Below are 22482 nucleotides of genomic sequence, written 5' to 3'. Positions count from 1 at the left end.
TTCTCTAGATGCTACTGGTAACTCAGGACAAAGAAAAAAGAATCAACAAGCCAACACATTTCCGTATCAGAGATGTGACGTATTACAGATGAATTCAGAATCTTCTTCCTTTCTTTGCAATTTGTAAAGCAGGCTTGGAGCTAAACCTATTCTGCCTCCACAAAGACAAAGACAGATGGAAATTCTGCCTTCAACATATTCTGGGTCCATAAGCTTGGACCGAGGCAGGTGACTTAGGGGTCTAGCAGGTTGAAAAAGTGGCAGTTTTCTCATCTGGAAAATGAAAGGCTTGAAATGCATAATCCTTCCCCCAGTGTCAATATTCTGTGTTTCTTTGGTTTTATATCAAAATGATGTTTTCCTAATCAGCTCTCTGCTGCTTCCTTTTGGAGATCATTTTTCTTCCCATTGCAGAAGCAGGCATGAGTTTCCAGTCAGTTGCAGCACAGAGCTGCCTGATCTTTGAGGCTAATCAGCAGGCAAAATAGAACCTGGTTTTCAGATATGGAGCCAGAATTTTTCCAAGACAGAAAAAAACTTATCTTTCCAAGTTGCTTGTTGGAGAAATTTGAGTATTAAAATGACTATGTATTGATATTAAAATGTTTCATTCATATTAATGAATCAAAAGCAGGTTGTATACCATTTAGCTTAAGAATTCTGCTTGGAGCACATATTTAATGTATAGAACTAAATAGGAATGCATAAACAGCTGTGTAGATACCTGCACCCTGATGTCATGTGTGTGCATCTATCGACACACACAAACACACATTAGAAGCACAAGGTTGCGACTTCCTCATTTAAGCTACCTGTGATGCTACAGAGTCACAGGCACATGGCTCTGCCAGGAAAAACCCTTATCATCAAAGAGCATCCTTCTCAGAGTCTGAAATCTCCTCTCAGTATCTTAGAACTTCATTCTAATGGCTGAACACAGATTCCTAGATAAATTCAGATAATCCTGAGAGGGAGCACACTTCCAACAATCCTCAATCCATTAAGCCTTAGTGCAAAATAAGTGAAATTCTTCAGAAAGAGCAGATTTGGGTAAGGACGGATGTGGCTGTGAAAGAAAGCAAAATGCCCTTAGAATTCTGAAGGGGATTAAAAAAGATTGTGTGTGTGTGTGTGTGTGTGTTTATACGTGTGTAGCTAGGTGAAAGGGTGGGACCCAGAGAGACGAACTTTGAGTTATGTTGATTGATTCCTGTGAGGTTAATCAGCATTGTGACCCTGTAAATGGCCTCTTTAAATTAAATTCTTTTTTTCCTTCAGACAAAGGATGATAATTTAATTTTACAAAATTTTTAAAGATTTCATACATGTGTCAGATACTAAATTTATACATTACAAAGGGGGCATTCAGGAACAAGTACACCTACCTATGTGCTTATCCCCCAGTTCCGGATTTTTCTCAGAGGCCACCACTATAAATAGTTTCTTAGGGGCCGGGGATTTAGCTCAATGGTACTGCGCCTGCCTCACAAGCGCAAGGTCCTCAGTTAGATCCCTGGTATTGAAAAAAAAAAAGAGTGTAAATATTTTCTTGTTTGGAGTATTTAAAACTTTTAAAATAGACTTGCATATGATAGCATAGTGTAATATATCTTGACATCTATTGATTTCAGTACATATACAACTGCCTGATTCTTTTTAATGGCTGTATACTATTCAGTTGAATGAATGTACTATACAATTGGGTTAATGTCTCTTATTAATGAACAGTGAGGCTTGTGTTCGACCATTTAGCTATTAGGAATAGTGCTGTAGTGTACACATAGTCCTACATATAGGCCAGGTTACCAGGGTCCATAACTCCCAGGATTATCTTTCAGAGTACCATGCAAACAGTGCTCCTTGGACTTGTGTAGTACTGTGGCCCTGTAAGGTATTTCACACACGAACCATTTCCCTTGTAGGAGAGATACCCAGGAGTGGTAAATATGTATTATTTTTCATTTAATTGAGAGAGTTTCAGTACCTGGTCACCAAACTCACCTTTACTATGGTCATCATCATCATCCTTAGACTGCCCGTGGTTTCTCATCATTTCTTGTAAAGTTTGGTGCTTAGAAGTAATCATAACATTTCAGATTTATTCTGACCTCATCTAATTAATGAAGAATACAACTTTGCTTCTCTTTTTCTGGGCATCACATTCTGATTAATGTGGCTTTAGATCATCTAATTTCTTAGGCAGCTCCAGTCCACTGTTTTTGAAATTACTGTCAGCTCAAATCTGTAGGTTTTTCCTCACATAAATAACCACTAAACCATATTCTGATTACCTTTTTTGTTGTTGTTGTACCGGGGATCGAACTGGGGACCTTGTGCTTTTGAGGCAGGCCCCAGAACCACTGAGCTAAATCCCGGGCCCTGATTACCTTTTATTTGTGAGATTTTTACAGCCTAAAAGCCATCTTTTAAAGTATTCATGTTAAAATTTATTTTGTCGTTTCAGCTTTAAGGTCTCTACTAGGGTGTTAAGCTATCTCCACATCTTCATCTTGCCATTAGAAGTTCATCTTTCTCTACCTACCATTCCCCACTCGTAGTGAATCTGTGGCTGTAGATACTGACATGTGTTTACACACTCATGATTGTTACAGCTTGTCAAATATAGCAACTGTTGAAGACTTGTAGAAAAAAGATAGCTCAGTGCATAAAAATGTTGGGTCAGAGGGAGAAGGATGGAAGGAAAGAGAAAGAAAAAAAATCCCGATAACTAAGAAGAAATTTTTGTCTAAGATCTCAGTTCTGGGAACAAACATTCTTCTCTTGGCCAACTAATTTATGTGTAGCTTGTGGGCGTAGTTAAGCGTAAAACACATCTAGTTTTCCTGTTTATTTTGGCTGCTAGGAAGTTCAAAGGCAAATTTGCAATGAAGTTCTATTGCACAAGGTATAGTTTGTATTTTGTGTACCTGTTGTACTCTTGACCTCTAGTTACTTTTCTTTTTTTTCTTTGCCTGTATTTTCTAGATCATTTTGAAAAATCCTGTGTACAAATAAATGTTTTGTATTAATTATCTTTTGGAAAGAAGTAGTGTATATATCAACAGGGAGGCAAATAAAATTATGGAATGTGTGACTGATTTTAAAAGAATATTTAGACATTCACACTTTGGACTGAACAATAAATACAGGGAAAAATAATTATAATGGAATAAAATTATAAGCTTGTAAACTAACAGCTTGGACTTATTTAAGACAAATTCTCAATGATTGGAGTTTAAAAAATTTCTGAAGAGTCTCATAATTTATCATGAAAAATAAAGTACAACCACAGAAATGGAGGCCTCAAACTCAAATCCCTTTGTGACCCAAGAAGGTAAAATACATACAGGAAAAAATAGTATGAATAGTAGAGACAGAAAGAACTTGAAGAAGAGCAGGGTGTGTTGGTGCATGCCTGTAATTCAGCTACTTGGGAGGCTGAGGCAGGAGGATCTTAGGAACCCAAGGAACTTAGCATAACCTTGCCTCAAAAAAAGGCTGGGAATGGAGCTCAGTGGTATGGGCTTCTTTAGCATGTGCAAGGCTCTGGGTTTAATCCCCAGGACTATGAAAACACAAGAAAGAAAAAATGAAAGGAGGAAGGAAGGGAGGAAGGGAGGAAGGGAGGGAGGGAGGGAGGAAGGAAAAAGAAAGAAAGAGAGGGGAGAGATGAAGAAAGAGAGGAAAGAAGATACAAAGAGAGTAAGGAAGAAACTTAGAAAGCCTAACTCACTTAGATATATCTAAATATTTATGGAACAAAACACTGGCAGATCCATCACCTACCAGTCTATAACCCATGGGTCAGTTTTTACTCAATTTGTAAAAATTCTCACAAAACAAGGAAAAATTCTCAATCAAAAAATGAGACAGCGTTTTCTTTTTCCAGGTTATTGGTTGCCTAGTTATAAATTAAAATCTTCCTGGGCCACAGGCCTGCATCTGTCTGTCTTGTTCGGGCATGTGGAATGCCTTTTGGTGCTACTGGACCACAATGCCACAATCAACTGCAGACCCAATGGGAAGACCCCTCTTCACGTGGCGTGTGAAATGGCCAATGTGGACTGCGTGAGGATCCTCTGTGACCGTGGAGCCAAGCTCAATTGCTACTCCCTCAGTGGACACACAGCCTTGCACTTCTGTACCACACCAAGCTCCATTCTCTGCGCCAAGCAATTGGTGTGGCGAGGTAAGCTCCAGGCGGCTGACTGTGTCATCACCATACTCGAGGTTTTGAGCTTTAGTGACCCCTCCTTAGTGAGGCAGGCTATCTAGCAGGTGTTCTCAGGCCCTCAGCAGAGTTCAGGGACCCTAAGGAACACACATTGAGTTCTTTTGGCAGAGGTCATTCAGTGATGATCACATTGTGGTCTTAAAATGTTGTCACTATAGGAAGTGCATTAATCTATTCATTTACTGAATCCACATTTATTCAGCTCCTACTATGCATCAGGTAATGTGGTAGGTAAAAAAAAGAGAAAATAGTTTCTTCCTTCAAAGAATATATAGTCCAGTATGGGATATAAATGTTAATAAAGTTAATAAATGCTGTATATGATTAAAAGTGGGGGAAAGTACAATGGAAGAGAAACAAGGGTGTGAAAATTAAGGTCACCAGTGAACTGAAATAAAATGTGTAAGAATTTCTCTAAGGACATAATGTGTAAGCTGAGACCTTAAGAATAAGAAAGAGCTAGCCATTAAAAAAAGGAGTTAGGAGCAAGAGGAGTGGAGATCTAGGGAATAGCACAAACTGGTGTTTGCTGGGAGAGCTAAAGACTGGGATTTTGAAGCAAATGCCTGAGTATGGTAGGATGGGAGGGACAAGAGGACAGACGGGAGAGGGGACAGTGCCACGGTGACATCAGATGTGGCGGATAACAGGGCCTTCTGGAGGCCAAGGTTCAGGCTCCCGAGATGCAGATGCTGAAGGGTTTTAAGCAAGACATGTTGTGATTTAATTTTCACTTGAAACTGTCATTCTGAAGTTGTACAGAGAATGAGTCGAAGAGGCAAGAACACAAGGAGGCAACCAGCAAGGAAACAAGCAGCTGTGGCATGAAAAGGGATGCTGGCTTGCACTGGGGCAGGCTTGGGTAAGACGATTAGGACTGGCTTTGCACTGTATTTTGGAAGTGGCATTGGGGGATTTAGAGATGGATTGTACACAGGTTGTGGGTGAAGGAAAAGGAAATTCCAGAGCCTCTGATTTCAGAAAATAGGCAGACAGCAATGCTGGCTTTTGAGATGGAGAAAATTGAGGAAGAAACATACACATTGGGCTGAATGTTAAACTAGCTTTTTGAAGGGTTAATAGAGGAATAATTTACAGATGGTAAGATTCACAGTAAAATTCACTGGTTTTGAGAAACACTATTTTCATGAAACTATTATTATAAATATCTTAAAGAGTTCTTTGATGCCCTTTGTGGTTATTTCCTCTCTCTTTCCAACCCCTGCCTACCACTGATGTTTTTCCTGTCCCTATAATTTTTCTTTTTCCAGAATGTCATATTAATTAAATTAAATATGTAGGCTTCCACTTGTCATAATGCACCTGAAAGCCGTCCATCCATCTGCTTCTGTTGGCTAGGAAATCAGACCTTTAATTGCTGAGCAGTATTCATTGGTATATACAGCATGTAGTTTATTCACTTTCTAGTAGAGAAAGGCTTGGAATATTTCTTGTTCTTGACAATTTTGAAAAGACACTGATATAAACTCTTGTGTATGGATTCTGATGTAGACATATTTTCATTTCATCTGGAAGAATACTTAGAAATGAAATGATGGATTCTTTGGTAAATTTATAAGAAATAGCCACCCTATTTTCCAAAATGGTGATATCATTTTGTATTTCTCTCAGAAATGTGTGACTATTCCGATTGTTCTTTATCCTTGCCAAAACCTGATAATGTGAGATATTAAAAATATCCTTTAGCTATCCTATTAAGAATTTATTGAAATTTCATTGTGATTTTAGTTTGAATTTCCCTAATGACTAAGGGTGTTGAGTTTCATATATTTATTTGCCATCTGTATATTCACATTGGTGAAATACCTGCTCATATCGTTTGCTTCTTTGATTAAAAAAAGGAATGTGTTGCTTGCTTTCTTATTATTGATTTGAGAAAGTCTTCACATATTCTGGAGACTAGTGCCTTATCAGATTTGTAGTTTGCATATATTTTATTCATTCTCGGCTTTTCTTTTCATTTTTCTAACAGTTTCCTTTACAGAACAGTATTTCACCTTGATAAATTTAGTTTGTCAATTTTATTATGGTTTGTTCCCTTTTTGTCCTATCTACAAAAACCTTTAACTACATTAGACAACATTTTCTCCTATGTGTTCTTCTAGAAGTTTTATAATTTTAGGTTTTACTTTTAGGACAAGGATTCATTTTGAGCTAACTTTTGTATCTAATGTGAGGTATGAATTGCAGTTCATCTATTTTTTTTAACATGCATGTCCAATTGTTCCAGCACCAGGTTTTGGAAAGATTATTCTTTCATTACTACATTTCTCTGGTATCCTTATCAAAGGATCAAAGCCATATGTGTATGAGCTTATTGCTAGACTGTAGCCAGTTCTGTATATCTTTTTGTTTTGTTTTTTCTTCTGTTTCAGTCACCTGACAGCTGCAGCAGTCAAGTCAGGTAGAGTAAGTCCCCCTATTTTGATTTTAAACATGACAAGTTTCAGGTTTCTTTGAGATTTCAAAATGATTAAGTCAAGAATACTTTCGATATAAAAGTCTGGATTTCATGGAATTGAGGTGTAGCTTAGTGGTAGAGTGCTTGCCTAGCATGTGCAAAGCCCTGGGTTCAATCTCCAGAACCAAAAAAGAAAAAAAAAATATGTATCTCAAAAGAAAGCTTTGTATTAAAACTACAACTTTTAGAATTCTTGGCTTGTAGATTGCATTTAAAGCCAAGGAAGTCAATAAAATCACCCAGAAAAAGAATATGCATAGAACAAAGAAAATCTAGGATAAACCCAAGGGAATTCTAACATTTAGACTTTGAAAGGATGGAAAAGTCAGTAAAGAATAGTGAGGTGGCCTGATCAGAAGAGTTGGAAAAACCTAAGAGCATGTTTAAGAAGCAAGGGTAGCCACGTACATGGACAGTTGTCAAGGTTTAATAAGATGTTCCTTAAATTAGGTAACAGTCATCACTAGCAAAAGCAATTGAGTGAAGAAATGTAACAGCCAGATTAGAAGAGTGAATGGTAACTAGAGATGAGAGGTGGCACACGTAGGCAATTGTTAGAAATTTGGCTGTAAAAGTGAGCATAAGGACAGCATGATCATTGCAGGAGATTGGGGGAGGTTACAGGACAGCAATGTTACAGGTAAAAAGAAATGTGTGTGTGCCCAGGGAAATGATTCATAGGAAGAAAATAATTAACGACGCATGTGATAAGTTACTGAAAGATTCCAAATCTTCAGGAAGTTGAAATGGGATGAAATCCAGGAACTAATGGACACATCTTCATTTTTAGCAAATGAACCAAAAAAAGATGTTTTTCCATGCCAGAACATTTATAGATTCAGTGATGATAAAAAGAGAAAGTTCATATCTGATAGCTTCTCCCACTCAATAATGTTTGGGGCAAAGTCATCAGTCAAAAAGATGAGGAAAACTGAAGGTGTGGACCTCCAACGAGGCTGGAGAAGGAACGAAAAGGTCCCAGGAAGAACAAGTTTACATGCAAGGCTGTGGGGCTCCTGAAAAGATGTCTTGGTTTTCTCAACTTGTGGGAATGAAGGGGAAATAGGTCAGCCTGGCACGCTCTCTCTCTCTCTCTCTCTCTCTCTCTCTCTCTCTCTCTCTCCTGTCTTTCTAGTACATGTTTGGATTACATAATGCTCACATTTACTGTAAGCAGTTGGTGCATGTATGTAACACATTAAGTCTCTTTTTCTTTTCCATCCTCTACCCGTCTTTTCCCTTCCTGCTCCTTCCAGATCTCACTCCTCTTCCCATTTGCAAAAGCTCTATTTTTCTTTTTATTTATTTTTTCTTTGCCAGCCCTGGAAAGAGGGGCCTGGTGCAGAGACACAGGGCAGGGGTGGCTTCAGCTGGTGTTTCTCCACCTTTCTATGTGTGACCACCTCCTCTGTGCTTACTAATCATTTAGTTTTAGATTTAGTTTTTATTTTTATTAAAATTTTAATTATTTTAAACTTACTTTAAAATTTTTAGAAGTTTGAGAAATTATATATTTTTGAAAAATGACTTATTTTGTTAAACTCTTTCGTGGTAAGAACATTAAAGATCCACTACTTAGCATGGTAGTATTTGCCATAGTCATTATGAAGTTATTACACTGTACATTGGATCTTGTGGACTCATTCATGGAGCTTTACTGAAATTTTATTAACTTTTTGTACTACTGCCTTTTCCTGTGACTTCTTGACCGAGATGGGGCAGCCCTTTCCTTTCTCCAAGCTGCCACCCTTTCTCAGAGCAGGCATAGTTAGGCCCCATCTCTTTCGAGATCGCCTGGGAGGCTGAACAGTGCTCACTCAGGCTGGCACTTATGCATGAGACTTCAGCCAGTAAGTCCAGGAAAGATTCACTTGCCAGGCACTGAAAGGCTGAATCTATGAAGGAAAGAAAAAAATTGGAGAAAGCAAAAATATTCAACTTCTGGAAGCAAACATCATAAAGTTAAAAGGCTAAAATTTTTCCCCACTTTCTGGGTTGTCTTTTCACTCTGTTGGTGATTTATTTTGCTGTGTGAAAGCTTTTCAGTAAGATGCGATCTCAGTTGTTGGTTCTTGGTAGTATTTCCTATGTGGTCTGGGTTTTGTTCATGAAATGTTTGCCTACTCCTATGTCCTCAAGTGTTCCACCTATTCTCTCTTCCAGTGGATTTAGTGTTTCTGTTTTGATATTTAGATCTTTGATCCACTTTGACTTTAGCTTAGTGCATGGTGAGAGACATGGGTCTAGTCTTAGTCTTCAGCATGTGGAAAGCCAGTTTATCCAGCACTATTTATTAAAGAGGTTATCTTCTTCCAGTGAACATGTTTGGCCCCTTTGTCAAAGATAAGGTGGGCTGAGTGTGTTTGGGTTCTTTCTGCATCTTGAATTTTAGCCAGCTGAGCAGTGCTTAGGAATCCCTCAGACAAAAGACTAATATCTAGAACATATAAAGAATTGAAAGAAATTAGCCCACCCAAATTTAAACACCCAATCCAAAAATGGGCATTTGAGATGAATACACACTTCTTAGATGAAGAAGTACAAATGGCAAATAAATACCTGAAAAAAAGTTGAGCATCACTGGTCATTTGAGAGATGAAAATTAAAACAACATTGAGATTTCACCTCACTCCAGAAAGAATGGCTATTATTAAGAAATCAACCAACAAAAAATGCTGGTGGGACTGTGAGGAAAAGGGAAATCTTCTTCAGTGTTGGTGGAAGTGCAGACTGATAGAACAACTATGGAAATCATTGTGGAGATTCCTAAAAAAAACTAGAATTAGAGGTCCCATTTGACTCAGCTATTCCCCTGCTGGATATCTTTCCAAAAGAAATAAAAGCATTGTACCACAGTGATATATGCACACCCAAGTTTATAGTAGCACAGTTTGTAATAGCTAAATCTTGGAAACAACTCAAATGCTCATCAACTGATAAATGGATAAAAAGATTTGTTTTTTATGTAATGGAATACTATGCAGCCACAAAGAAGGACAAACTTGAGACATTTCTAGGTAAATGGATGCACCTTGAGAACATACTCTTAAGTGAAATAAGTCAAACACACATGTAAATATCACATTGTATCTCTGGTGTGAGAAACTGAAAGGGTAAATAAGGACCAAACAGAATAATAGGTATTATGAAATAGGAAGAAATTGTTCAAAATTATACCAAGTGTGAGATACTTCATTAATAATTAAAATGTTTTATGCAAAGCAAAATGTTTAGTATTATTAGGAAATGAGCTAAGAGATAGATTAGCAAAATAAAATATATTCTTTTAGGCTCATGATACACAGTATATTTACCACTGCTATTCACTAATAATTTTTGTTACGAAAAATTATTTTTTCATAGAATGGCCTTTATACTTTCTTCATTAATATCTACTTGCATTATATTAAAATAAAAACTTTTTAAAAATAAAGTTAAAAGGAAGCCATAAAACTCTGAAGAACATGTCTGAGACTACATGAGAAAGGGCCAATACCAGTACATTAAAACATTTAGTAAAAATTAAAGTAAGGATGTTAAAAACTAAGGAAAAGAAAGAAAGAAGGAGGGAGAAGAGGGAAAGGGGTGGGGAAAAGAAGGAGAAAAAGGAGAGAGAGCGAAATATTAAAAGTGGAAAGGCTAGGAATAGATACTTCAGGAAGAACAGATGAATGACGAAGGTTTGCCACAGTGATCACCGTTCTTGGCAGTCAGTGAATACCAGCTGCAGGAACAGATGTTTCTGTTGGTGTTACTTAAGTTAACAAGGACACAGGAGGTGAGAGTGTACTTACTCATGAGCACACGGGGAGGGCCTCCCTGCTGTCAGGAAATGAATACAAGCTAGAGGAATTTGGATCATACATATGAAATGATTAAAACCTCTGCCAACTATGAATTCTACCACTAGGATTAGGGACTAATTCCAGGCAGAAGGAGCTTTTGGCTGGGCATGGTGCTGTACACCTGTAATCCCAGCACAAGGGAGGCTGAGGCAGGAGGATTGTTGTGAGTTCAGGGCCAACCTGGGCTAGATAATGAATTCAAGACCAGCTTGAATTACAGAGTGAGACCCCCGCCTCAAAAAAAAAAATTTTTAAAGAGGAAAAAGGAGCTTTTGACCCAATGCTCTTATTTATTTAGAGCCTCATTCAGACTTTAAACACTTCCTTTAAACATGATTACACAGGGATCGGACATAAATGAAAAGAAAGCAAGAAGAAGACATTTGCCATGAATTTAGGATTGTGCTTGGTCACACGATCTGTAGTACCCTGGAAATGAGGAGACTGTCTCAGTTGCTGGGCCCTGATAAAGGCACCTACAGCTTACAGGAGGAGAGCTTGATTCTGGCTCATGGCTCAGTTCAGGGTCAGCTGGCTGCAAGGCAGAAATGGCATGGTGGAAAGGAATGGCGAAAAGGGCTGGTCCTCCTCCGGCGGCCTGGAGTCAGAGAGAGAAGGGAGGGTCTGGGGAGGTGACACACCCGCAGCCTCCGTTTGCACCCCAGTGACCCTCGCCTTCTCCTAGCTGCACACTCAGCTTCGGAACTCAGAGGTGGGGGACAATCCCTTCACCCTCCAAACACATGAGGCTTTTGGGGGACACTTGATCCCAACCATAATGAAGACTTGATTCTAATTCTGCAAAAGTCTTCAAAATAGGTCAATTGCAGAACAATTTTATTTTTATATTTTTGTATCAGAAGTTTTTATTTATTAAGGAAATCATTTAATATATACAACAATTTAAATTTAAATTTCTTTTGCAAAACCCATTTAGAGTCTCAAAAAGGATCTGATTTCTTTTTTTGCCTTCAGAGAGTTACTCATATTACCAAAAAGCTGAAAAATGCTTGCATATCTAAAAAATTTAAAGTTGCATTACCTCTATTCCATGCAGACATTAAAAGTGACATTGTAATGACTGTTTATTGATATGGAACCATTGTTAAAAGCCTTTTATATGAGCGTATGAACTTCATAGATTTTTGTAAACACTATAGCAGAATTAACATGTAACATATCAGTTAAAAGTTGATATCTTAGCTAATGTTTACCTGCACCTAAACAATTTCAAAAAGGCAAAACTATTAAGAATATATATGAACAACAGCTGGCAAATAGGAAACAATAGGAAAACAGAATTGTACCTTGCACTTAAAAAAAAGACTAGGTAATTGGGGAAAATTTCTTCTGCTTTATGGTTGGAAAAACACAAGGAGGAGGTAAATGCTGGCAGGACTAGAAGGCTGCTAGCATCCTGCATCCTCCACTTCTGTGTGCCCTTGTCCTCTCAGACAGAGCTTGATGCACAGAGAGCACGCTTGATATTTGGCTCCTGACAGATCTGGGAAAAGTTCATGAACCCCTGCCATCTGATTAGCGGAAACTGTTGTGTTCATGGTTAATGAAATGTTGCTCTTGATGAGCTTGGCCTTCCTTGTCTCTAAGGAGAGAGCTGAGAGCTGAATTGTCTGTCTCTGATATTGTGGGCGCTTTGAGAAGCCACATACATCACTTTGTGTCTGGGCAGAGGGAGGAGAGACAGCACACAGACAAGAAAAACATGTCAGGCTAACATGAAACTCGGGAGCAGAGCAGTCCATTAGGGAAGAACCAATACCATGGCAACTGAAAACCAATGTAATTTCATTTGCTATTTAATGGGCTGCTTGTGGAAAAGTGCTCTTTGTGGAAAAGGCTAATTGAGTCCAAAAAATTACATGCGATTTTCTCTTAAAGGATTTTCCCCTGATTTTTCAGTGTTGCAGAGCCACTTTGTGCCCATGCTGGATTTTTTTCTGCTATTTTTCTGTTTGCCTTTCTACTTAATGCCCCCCATCTTCTGGCTTTTGTCTCTTTTGGTATTAGTATAATGGTGTTCATCAGTTGAGAGGGCTTATTTACTGCGGTGAAAAGGTCCTCTGCTAGCATCCTGCATTTCTCTCCTAATAAAGGGAGTCAGGTCAGCTTGGCTGCTGAACAGCATGTTATTTCTACCTGTTTCCTTTCGTAAGAGGGAAATGAAAGCTGCTCGCTTTACTCTGCATGAAGCAAATCCTGACAGTAGGAGGAAAATTTATTATTGCAAGAAAGCCATAAAAATTCAAATGTTTTCCCCCAAAATGTAGCATGAGGGCAATGTAAAGAAGACTACATCTTTTCAAGACTGTACCCTTCTACTTTGTGTGACAGTGACACAAGTCACTCACAAGTTAGCAAACTCCTCTGCTCAATGAAGCAGAACATAATAAGGCAGGATACCAGTGGTCTTCATGTAAATCAAGATATAGATGTGCCTGCTGGGCAGACACCTCCACCAGGCTTCCAGCTTTCTCTTGTTCACCTGAGACAGTGCAATAGCACAATCTGAACATCTTAGACATTTGCAAACCACCCGAAAAGATTTTTACCATGTCTGTATTGTTAGTACTACTAGTGCAAAAAGAATTTAATTTTTCAAGCTGACATTACTTAGTAAAATTAACTTTGAAGGAAACTTTGTTACTGTAAAAATTGAAAACCAAAATTCCTTGCTATCCATAAAAAGAAATGATAACAGTAAATGATAGAAAATGCAATTCTAGACCTCCACCTGCTCAAAGACCTGCTCCTGTCAGATGTCAGAGAGTGACTGTCAAAAGCCTTGTTTTCTGGTCATTGTTTTTTCTACAAGCCCTGTCTACCCAATCATTCTGTACTGAGTGGGGGAATTTGAAATTAGTTTGCAGCCACCTCCTACACCAGTCAGATGGCAGTTCCTCTGCCCCATGGCTAGTGTCCCATGGAAAGCATTATCACACACTGTGCAAAACAGTCTTACACAGTGCTGTATAAACCTGATGGTCTGTGTAGGGGTGGAATTTTCCAAGCAACTCCTTTTACAATCAGGACCAAAACAAGTTTCCTGTGCAGGAGGTCCTGGCCTGCACCAAGAGGAAAGGAAAATAAACAATGCATGAAGTCAGGACGGGGGGAAGCAAAGCTGCCATTGCTTTGCACAATATGTTTGTCTACATAGAAAACTCAAGAAAATACACTGTCAAATGGTTAAAATGAGTACTTGGGTTTAGCATTGTGTTTACGATCAATATAAGAAATCAATTGTATTTTTGTATATCAGAAGTAAGCAGCCAGAAATTATTTAGATATATGTAAAAGAAAAGGTATATGTATAATATCACATTAAAGAAGCCTAGAAAATATATTCAATAGATACATTGAAGAAATATATAATTGGAAGAAATATACAGTTGCTTGAAAGACATTATGAAGATACCATATTCAAGATTTATTATGAAAAATATTTTCTTTTCTTTTCTTTCTTTTTGTCAGCTAACAAGTGCTCCACTAATGAATCACATCCCCAGTGCTAATATGAAAAAGTAATACCTGGTTGGGGATATAGCTCAGTGGCCCTGTGCCTGCCTTACAAGTAAATGGCCTGAGTTCGATCTCCAGTACCGATAAAAAAAAAAAAGTAATACCCGATTTCATTCTTTCCTCCGGGTGATTGCCTTTTACTTCTTTAATCTGATTAGTTTTGTGTTTAGCTCCATATTGCCAAATAAATACCATTGATTTATACACAAAAACTGAAAAAATAAGACAATTTAACAGTTTTGTGATAATCTATTGCTTCATTGTAGGGGAAAATGAGGACCTGGCTCCTTTCCCTCCCCCTGTACCCCACCCAAGCTCTTTCCCAGTCCTGGTCCCTCTCAGTATGGTCACTTTATGACTACGAGGAGGCTTGCAGCAGTTAGGATAACTTTTCCTATTTGTAAAATGCCTTGTTTTCCCTTATGTGAATGGTCTTCATCTAGCTATGCTTAATTTTCTATGAATTCGTTGCTATTTTAATCCTATTCTTTTTGCCAAAAATTTAATTTAATTTATTTTTTTTTAATTTTTAGATTCTGAAACAAGGTCTTGCTCTGTAATCCACGTTAACCATTATTCCTCCTGCCTCAGCCTCCCGAGGGCTCTGGCTACATGCATGTGCCACCAAGCCCTTTTTGAAATGTTTAAACTCAACGAGTATTTTATCAATTCCATTTGCTTGAGAAGATCCCTTCAAGAGCTTTCAGATTTGCTCCAGTCAGGTCCAGCTGGATGTGTACCTACTGCACCTCTATCGGCCTGGGATCTGTGTTTCCTATCCACTCAAAGATTCCCCTTTCCTCTCCCATATCCTTGGTTTCTTCAATCCCAAGCCTTCCTAAATCTTAGTTTGTTACTCACTCAGATTAATATAGCCTCTAAGAGATTTCTGAGAAAGGGTGCGTGAGACTATGCATGCTCCAAATGCATTTGTTTATTCTAATCCAATAGAGAAAGAATTCTACATTTGTAATTATTTTCCTTTAGCATGATAAAGGCATCACTTCTAGTTTGCAGTTCTGCAGCTGGAAAATCTGAAGCTGTTTTATTTCCTTCGCCTTTTTTGTTCTGATGTTCTGAAATTCCATGATGATCTGCCTCGGTGGATTTATTTTCATCCATGGTGCTGAGACCTTTCAACTGCTCAGTGCGTGTCTATTAGTTCTGAGAAATGTTCCTGAATTATTTTGCCCGCATGAATTTTTCTTCTATTTTCCTATCCTTTCTTTCTTGAACTGCTATTATTTGAATATTTACCTCCTGGACTGTTCCTATTTCCTGTTTTATCATCTTTCCGGGTGTACTTCTCTTTTTGTTTGTGCTCTACTCTCAGAGATGTGTTCCATATTGAGCAGCTCTGTTTTATTGTCTCTCTCTACCACATAGACGCCTCTCTTAGTTGTCTTAGAACCTTGGCTGTTTGCCTCATTTAAGACTGAGTGATGTCTGTTGACTATTAACTTCACTGTAGGGAATTTGGCCAAGACCTTTCATCTGAAGAATCTTTGTCATATTTTTAGATTTTTATTTATTTTATTGTTTTAGACTGGTTACATTCTCCAAAGAAAAATCTAACTGGCTCTTCCTGGAGGCTGAAGGCCCAATGCCAGTATTCCAGGTGTTGAGTTTGTGGGAAAAGGTAGGATTATAAATGTAATATAACTGCTGTCTAGAATTCTCTGCCCTTTTCTCTTTGTTGAGCTACAGTTTACTCTTACATAAGGCCAGACTTCAGACTTCATTCTGATGATCATTTTTCCATAACTCCCTTACAGTCAGTTAGGTCACTATTATGGTCTGTATTCTGAAAACACATTATAGTTTTCCTTTGTGGCATTTATATTTTATTTACTTAATGTTTTTTGTTTGATTTTTGAGACAAGGTCTTGCCATGTAGTTCAGGCTGGCCTTGAATTCTTAGTAATCCTCCTGCTGCAGCCTCTCAAATGCTGGGATTACAAGTGTTTGCCACCAGCTATTTGCTTAATTCTTTGATCATTGTCTGCCTATAAATTCCTGAGAGCAGAAACTGTTTTATTCAACATAGTCAAGTGCACAGTACATTTTTGGCATTGTTTATTGAAGATATTGAGTGTTCAGTTGAGAACAAGTACTAGCACTAGGAAGAAAAGTGTGGTTGAAACAAAGCAATTCCATCATGCCTAGTTTTCGGTCTGTTGTACCCATTGCTTCTTTCCTGTGTAAAGAGAGCACATCAGGAAGAAGGGAGAAGTCAGAAGTGTTAAGTCCTATTGAAAGATCTAGCAAGTTAAGAGCTAAAAAGTTTCCCCTGGATTTAGTGACATGGAAGAAACTGGAGATTGCTTCAATCAGATGAGCAATTGGTGCAGAAATCAGAATAGACAGGATTGATAATTAAAACAAGGTTGTCTGAAAGTAGTACAGATGGGTCATTTAGGATGTATTTGTGAAGAGGAGGCAAGGAGACAGATGAAGAGGGAAATAAAGTTGAAAATATTTTCTTTTAGATTACACTAACCTGAAAATTTTTTTAAAAAGGCTATAAATCCACCAGAGGGGCAAAGACTGAAGAGAGAGGAGAGAAGAGGCATGATTTATGTTGTGAGGATTCTGAGACGTTTGGAGAATGAGACCCAGGATTGACTTTGGTAAGAACATGGATTATACTGTAGCCAGAGGCAAAAGAGACAGGATGGGAGTTGATGTGGACATGAGAACTTTGAGAACATGCCCATTTGAAGGTATTTTATATGCAAAGCAAGAAGCAGCAAGGACTATGAAAAGAGAAGGGAAAGGATTGAAGACTTGAAGGAATAAAGGTTTGAAATCATTACTGTGCTTTAGCGAGTGAGGGAATAAGTTAGGAAGAGAAACATTTGGGTTGCTGAGCAGTCCAGAAGGCCCAGCTGAGGGTCCATGTTTGGCTTGGTGATGGTACTCGACTTGCACAGGCGATACCTCCCCTACAGTGAGGTTCATGCCCCATGGTGGCCCCCACTTGGGTGGAGGCACTGAGACCATAGCCAACGGGATTCCTTCAGGATTAGGGTCACTCATAGCACACATGGGTGCTAGGCAGCAATGGAGGGATTTGAGGTTTTGGTGGTGGAGTTATTGAAATGATGGGATATGGAATTAACTGAATAGGGACAGATGAAAGCAAGGAACATTTAATAAGCAAAGAGAACACAAAATGATTCTGTGAGTGAATTCCCAGAACAACTGAAGTGGACGTTAAGCAAGCAAATACAAAACTAGAAGATAGCTGGGGATTTCGCTCAGTGGCGCCCTGGCTGCTTCAAAAGCACAAGGTTCTGAATTCGATGGTGTGGCGGGGGAGGCTAGAAGATCATCAATTGGCTGTGTGAATTAATGGTGTGGGAGGCTGATCAGCTTCAAGTGATTGCTCAGTGCAGGTGTTACTGCAGGGGAAGTAACCAAACTGGAGCAGAAGAGGAAGAGGAAGTCACTGGGGAATTCAATCCAGAAACCAAGAGACCATGGCATTAAGTGGGTCGTCTATGTGGTCCTTAGAGACATCCAGAAGGATGGCAGGGATTTGTGTATGCAAGAATAACATGAGTCAGGTGCTACAAATCTTCAGAAGCTGATGGAGAGATACATGTATTCAGGAAGAGCTTGGATGGTACAGCCAAAAAGACAGAGCTCTGAAGAGACAAGATGTTCTTTTTATTTATTTTTTCATGAGAATTATGGAGAATTGGAACCATCAATGGGGAGTCACATATATGAAAAAAGATCACCCAGCTACATTCTGCAGGCCAGAGTTAAGCATTCTGCCTCTGTTGTTTGAGCTTGGAACAGAGCAAAGCTAGTTTAGTTGCCATGGTAACTAACGCCATGTCTCTGGGCTCATTAATCCTGTGTTCCAAACTAAGCACTTAGCAATAGCTTCTGAATAAATGCAACAAAGCTCTGCATACTGAAAAGGGCACATTCATGTTAAGCAGGGGAAAAAGGTTTTCAATTTCATTCATTAAACTTGAGTAAATAATTTAATATCTTTGTGCGCCAGTACTCCAAGCTAATGAATAAGGATAAATGCTTAATGGAAAATCTAGCTTAATAAAGTTAACAGCATAGGCTCTACATATAAAGGAAATTGATGTTGCCAGTATATATGCATATGAAGGGGAAAATGGGAAGGAAAATAGCATATATTAAGCATCTCTGATGTGGATATGTCAGGTACGTTAAAATAAAAAGTCTCATTTAATTCTTGCAGCACTCATATGAGTTGCACACAATTCTCATTTTATAAAGGAGGAATCAGAAACTCAGAAGTTAAATAAAGGTCTCAGTTCACACAGCTTGTCGCATTTGAGGGTGGTCAGATCTATTGAGTTAGAGTTCCCGATGATCCCTGTGAGTCCTGCTGGAAATTGTATACAGCTTACCCTTCTGAGACATTTGACTAATTTAAAAATGAGAAGAAAAGTTTGTACTAAGGTAACACGATATAAAAGAGAAGCTTCAACATTGCATCAAGAGTTCCATTAGCTTGAAAACAATTTCTTACCACGGGGTGTTTTAAAAGGCTTTTCTGAAAAAAAAATATGAGAAGGCAGCTGGTTATAGTAAAAGTGTGTTTAATTAAAAGTCTTGAAAAACAAGTCAGTGCTTCCAAAAACGTGTCTCACCAAAGCAATTATTTATCCCTACTCTTCTATTTTCCATCCTAAAGAAGGTTTATAGTTGTAAAGTAGATCCTCAACAGGGAAGCTGATTCTTTCCTTCTAAGTAGGGTAATGCCTTTGTTTGGGTTTTCTGGATTTGCTGCCACGAAAGTGGACATAAGTGATCAATTGAGATATATTAAAGACCCATTAATTCTTTTTCCTTAAAATTAAACTCTTCAATTAAGAGTGCCACTTTGATCAATTTCCAATTTCTGCTTTCTACAACGTGAAATAGTAGTAAGGTGCAAAATAGTAGAAATAACAAGGTGCAAGTTAAATTCTTGTCACTAAACTTACCTGCTAGGAGTTTATTTATTTATTATGTATTTTTAAAAATCAAAATACTAATTGTTTTAGTGTTATGCACAAAACTCTGTTGGTCTTTCTCAAATCCGAGTTGCATAATACTCCCCAGACTATTCTTAAGAGAATTTTCAGTGGGAATGAAATGACAGCTCTCTTTCCCTGCTAGGGCTTTATAGTTTCCCTTTTCGACCGACTCTTTTGACTTTAAGTTCCCCTATCAAAAGCCATATGTGACTTGACTTCTGAGTTTTCATCCTGGGTGTGTTATCTTTGTTTTGCAGCTAGAAGCATCTGAAACCGGAAATTAAAAGATGACATTTCCTTGGGCCTGTATTACTTAATTTTTTTCCTATTAGCACTTTTTTTTCTCTAATTTTTTTCTTACTCAGAGAAGTCTGGATCTTATTATCCTCTGAACATTAAAAGCACCATTTAACAAAAGATATCAAATTTAGAAACAGAAAGGCTGTGTTTTCTTTGTAATCTCTATAAATTATAATTTATGGAAGACAATCTAAACAATTTTAAAAGGAGACTCAAGAGCCCAGATTTGGAGGTAATGCTTAAATCAAACAAGAGCCCAAGGCGCTGATCTCAGTTTTCCATTAAGCTGACCAAGGAAACACATAAATTGAAAAATGCCAAAAGCATCAGAATCAGAGGCTAAGAAAATCAAGCATATGCCAGCTTCTTCAAGGATTCTACTAATTAGAAGGCCAATGGGAAGAGAGTAAGAGTGGACCCCTCTCTTTTCTGAGACAATACCTTTTTCCAGCACCCAAAAGAGGGGTGGCTACTGCAGGGGGCCAGTAAGGGGTCCGTGAATGCAAATCCCTAGGGTGTTCTAGGACTTTATTTGCTGTGACCTTGGAAGTCTGGTAGCCCTCAGACACCCTGTTCAATGAGGAGCACCACATCAATCAGAGAAATGGATGGTAAAGACAGAAAGTAAATTTACTTCCAGTAAGCAAAGTTGAATTAACCTGGGTGGGGCCAGGAGAGCCTTAATGAAATGCGGTCTTGGACTTAAAAAACAACTACCAGCTATGGCATTTCTTTTACATATTCTCATTAATCCTCACAACTATTCTTTTTTGTTTGTTTTGCTTTGTTTTTTGAAACAGGGTCTTGTTATGTAGCTCACACTGGGCTTAAACTCACCATGCAGCCCAGGCTGGCCTCGAACTCTCAGTGATCCTCCTGTCTCAGCTTCCCTGAGTCTTGGGATTTCAGGCAGGCCCCACTATGTCAGAAAATCTTCACAACTATTCTGTCGGGTTAATACTATCATCCTCATTTCCAGATTAAAATACAGAGCTTTAGACAAATTGCTTATTTGGTGAAAGCCCATTTTGACTAAGTAGTTTGAACTCCATGCCAAGTACCTATTTTGTCCACTAGGTGGTGCTGTTTCCCCTTTGCTGGGAAGTGTCCCACTGTTTAGGTAGTTTGGGGACTGCCTTGGGAGTTTCTTGCGTCCTGTTTAGGGAATCTTTGTCTCCACTGTACACTCAACATGTTAGTCAGTGAATCTGCATCTCCTCTGCTCTTTAGCATTGCCTTGTGCACAGGCCCTGAGAGCATAGGTTGCTATGCCTTGTAACACTTGATCCTCTCTACTTGCCATGATTAGATCAGGTTTGGCCAGTGGGCTAACATCTGGCCTAATGTGAACAAATGAGCTCAGGTAGAGAGGTGTAGGCGCTGAAGTAAGACTCCCTGGGTTCAAATCGTGACTCTTCCATTCACTAGGCATGCCAAAGAGAGCCAGGTGAAAACCCCTTGGACCTCAGGCTCCTTACTCAATGGAAATATTTTTAGTAATCAAGGAGGGCTCACGGATCATATATGGCCCTCACCCCCACTACTTGGACCTGTGAAGGCACCTTTGTATGCCCAGAAACACCCTTCCCATAGTCCACTGTTTTAAACACAGATTCTAATCTTGTTACCATTTGATTTCTTCACATAGGACTTCTCAGAATCTTCTCTATATGCTAATGTGAATTGTAACTATACAAAGTTCAGAGTCTACATGATCGCTTGCCTGCAGAACTTTTATTTTTTAGTGCACCTTATACTGCCAGTATGGAACAGAGTGGACTTCGAGAAATGCTAGTTTAGAAGAGTAAGACTGGGGCCAGCACTAGAAGGGAACTCACACATGATGAAGTACAAATTTTACCCGTGGAAGTCAGTCTCTCTGCCAGCTTTCCACCCAAGGGCAGCCAGGCAGGCTGGAGAGCCAGGAAGAGCTATGGGCAGCTGGTAGAATCCTTTCTTCCTCAGGGAAGCCCAGCCTTTGTTCTATCAAAGTCTGCAACTGATTGTGAGAGGCCCACTCACACCAAGAAAGGTAATTTGTTTTCATTCAAAGTCCACTGATTCAAATGTGAATTGTATCCAGCAAACACCTTCACAGAAACATCCAGGATAATATTTGATCAAATACCTGGACACTATGGTCCAGCCAAGCTGACACATAAAATTAACCATCACGTCCACTTGAGATTTGTGTTAGACTCCTGACCTGCACTATTGTAAGACAATCTATTTGTGGGTTTTAAGCAACTCTGTTTCTGGGAGTCTTTTCCAGCAGTAATAGGAAATGAATACAGTTCCCCTCCACCTAGTCTAAGCATCTGCATCTACTGCAGGGCTAGTCATTTCCTACCAAGCACTTGGCCATCTGTCTCTCAGGTTTGGTCCAAACCCCTAGTTCTTCATCAACCAGGATGGAGATCATTTTTGATGTTGATTATCAATCTACACTTATTGACCAGCTTATTGACTTCCCAACTACAACAACCTTCATCCCACTTCAATTAACCACTCACATGACCACAGTGAGCATTACAGCTTGTATCAGGAAGTCCCCAAAGAGCACTGTGCTCTTTGGAGCTTGCTGGATCTAGGGTGCACGATACTGGGATTAAGGGTGTGCAGTACTAAATTAGTCCTCTGATTGGAGTTAGCAGAGTTCTGGGTGGTACCACCTAAAAGGCTGGTAGACTGGGTGGGATAAAAGAGAGGCCAGCTGGCTGCTTGCTACTGCCACCTCCTGCCTGCATTGTCATGGACTGTTTTTCCTCTGCCATGGCCCTCTGCCATACTGCTCTGCCTTGGAGCCAGCTGACTCTGGACTGAAACCTCTATAGACTGTGAGCAAAAATAAACCTTTCCTCCTTTAACTTTGGATGTTGGATATTTTGTCTCAGCCATGAGAAAAGTTACTAAGACAGTCAGTGAGCAACAGCTATTTAAACTAAACATGCAAAAAAAAAACCCAAATTTTAAACCAAAGAACTAATTATATCTTAAAGGGAAGGGACTGGGATGTAAATTTTGACGAGGTGCTACATACTCTACACTCTTAAAAAAAATAAATGACTC

The 22482-nt window shown here is 38.9% G+C and overlaps 1 protein-coding gene across 2 annotated transcripts in view; it reads left to right on the top strand.

Moving 5' to 3' along the window:
* The window catches only part of Asb4 (ankyrin repeat and SOCS box containing 4), a 74698-nt gene that overhangs the window by 6195 nt on the left and 46021 nt on the right, over window positions 1-22482 (top strand). For both annotated transcript variants that reach the window (XM_004862714.3, XM_021242869.2), the window contains exon 2: window positions 3890-4189. In XM_004862714.3, coding sequence (XP_004862771.2) covers window positions 3890-4189 — 300 coding nt within the window. The remainder of the gene's footprint in view (window positions 1-3889; window positions 4190-22482) is intronic.

The sequence above is a fragment of the Heterocephalus glaber genome, unplaced genomic scaffold (genome assembly GCF_053883595.1).
Source record: "Heterocephalus glaber isolate CG9 unplaced genomic scaffold, H.glaber_assembly_v1.0 deba00000546, whole genome shotgun sequence".
Lineage (NCBI taxonomy): Eukaryota > Metazoa > Chordata > Mammalia > Rodentia > Bathyergidae > Heterocephalus > Heterocephalus glaber.
Note: the sequence above shows the minus strand (reverse complement) of the source record. Positions and strands in the feature narration are given on the sequence as shown.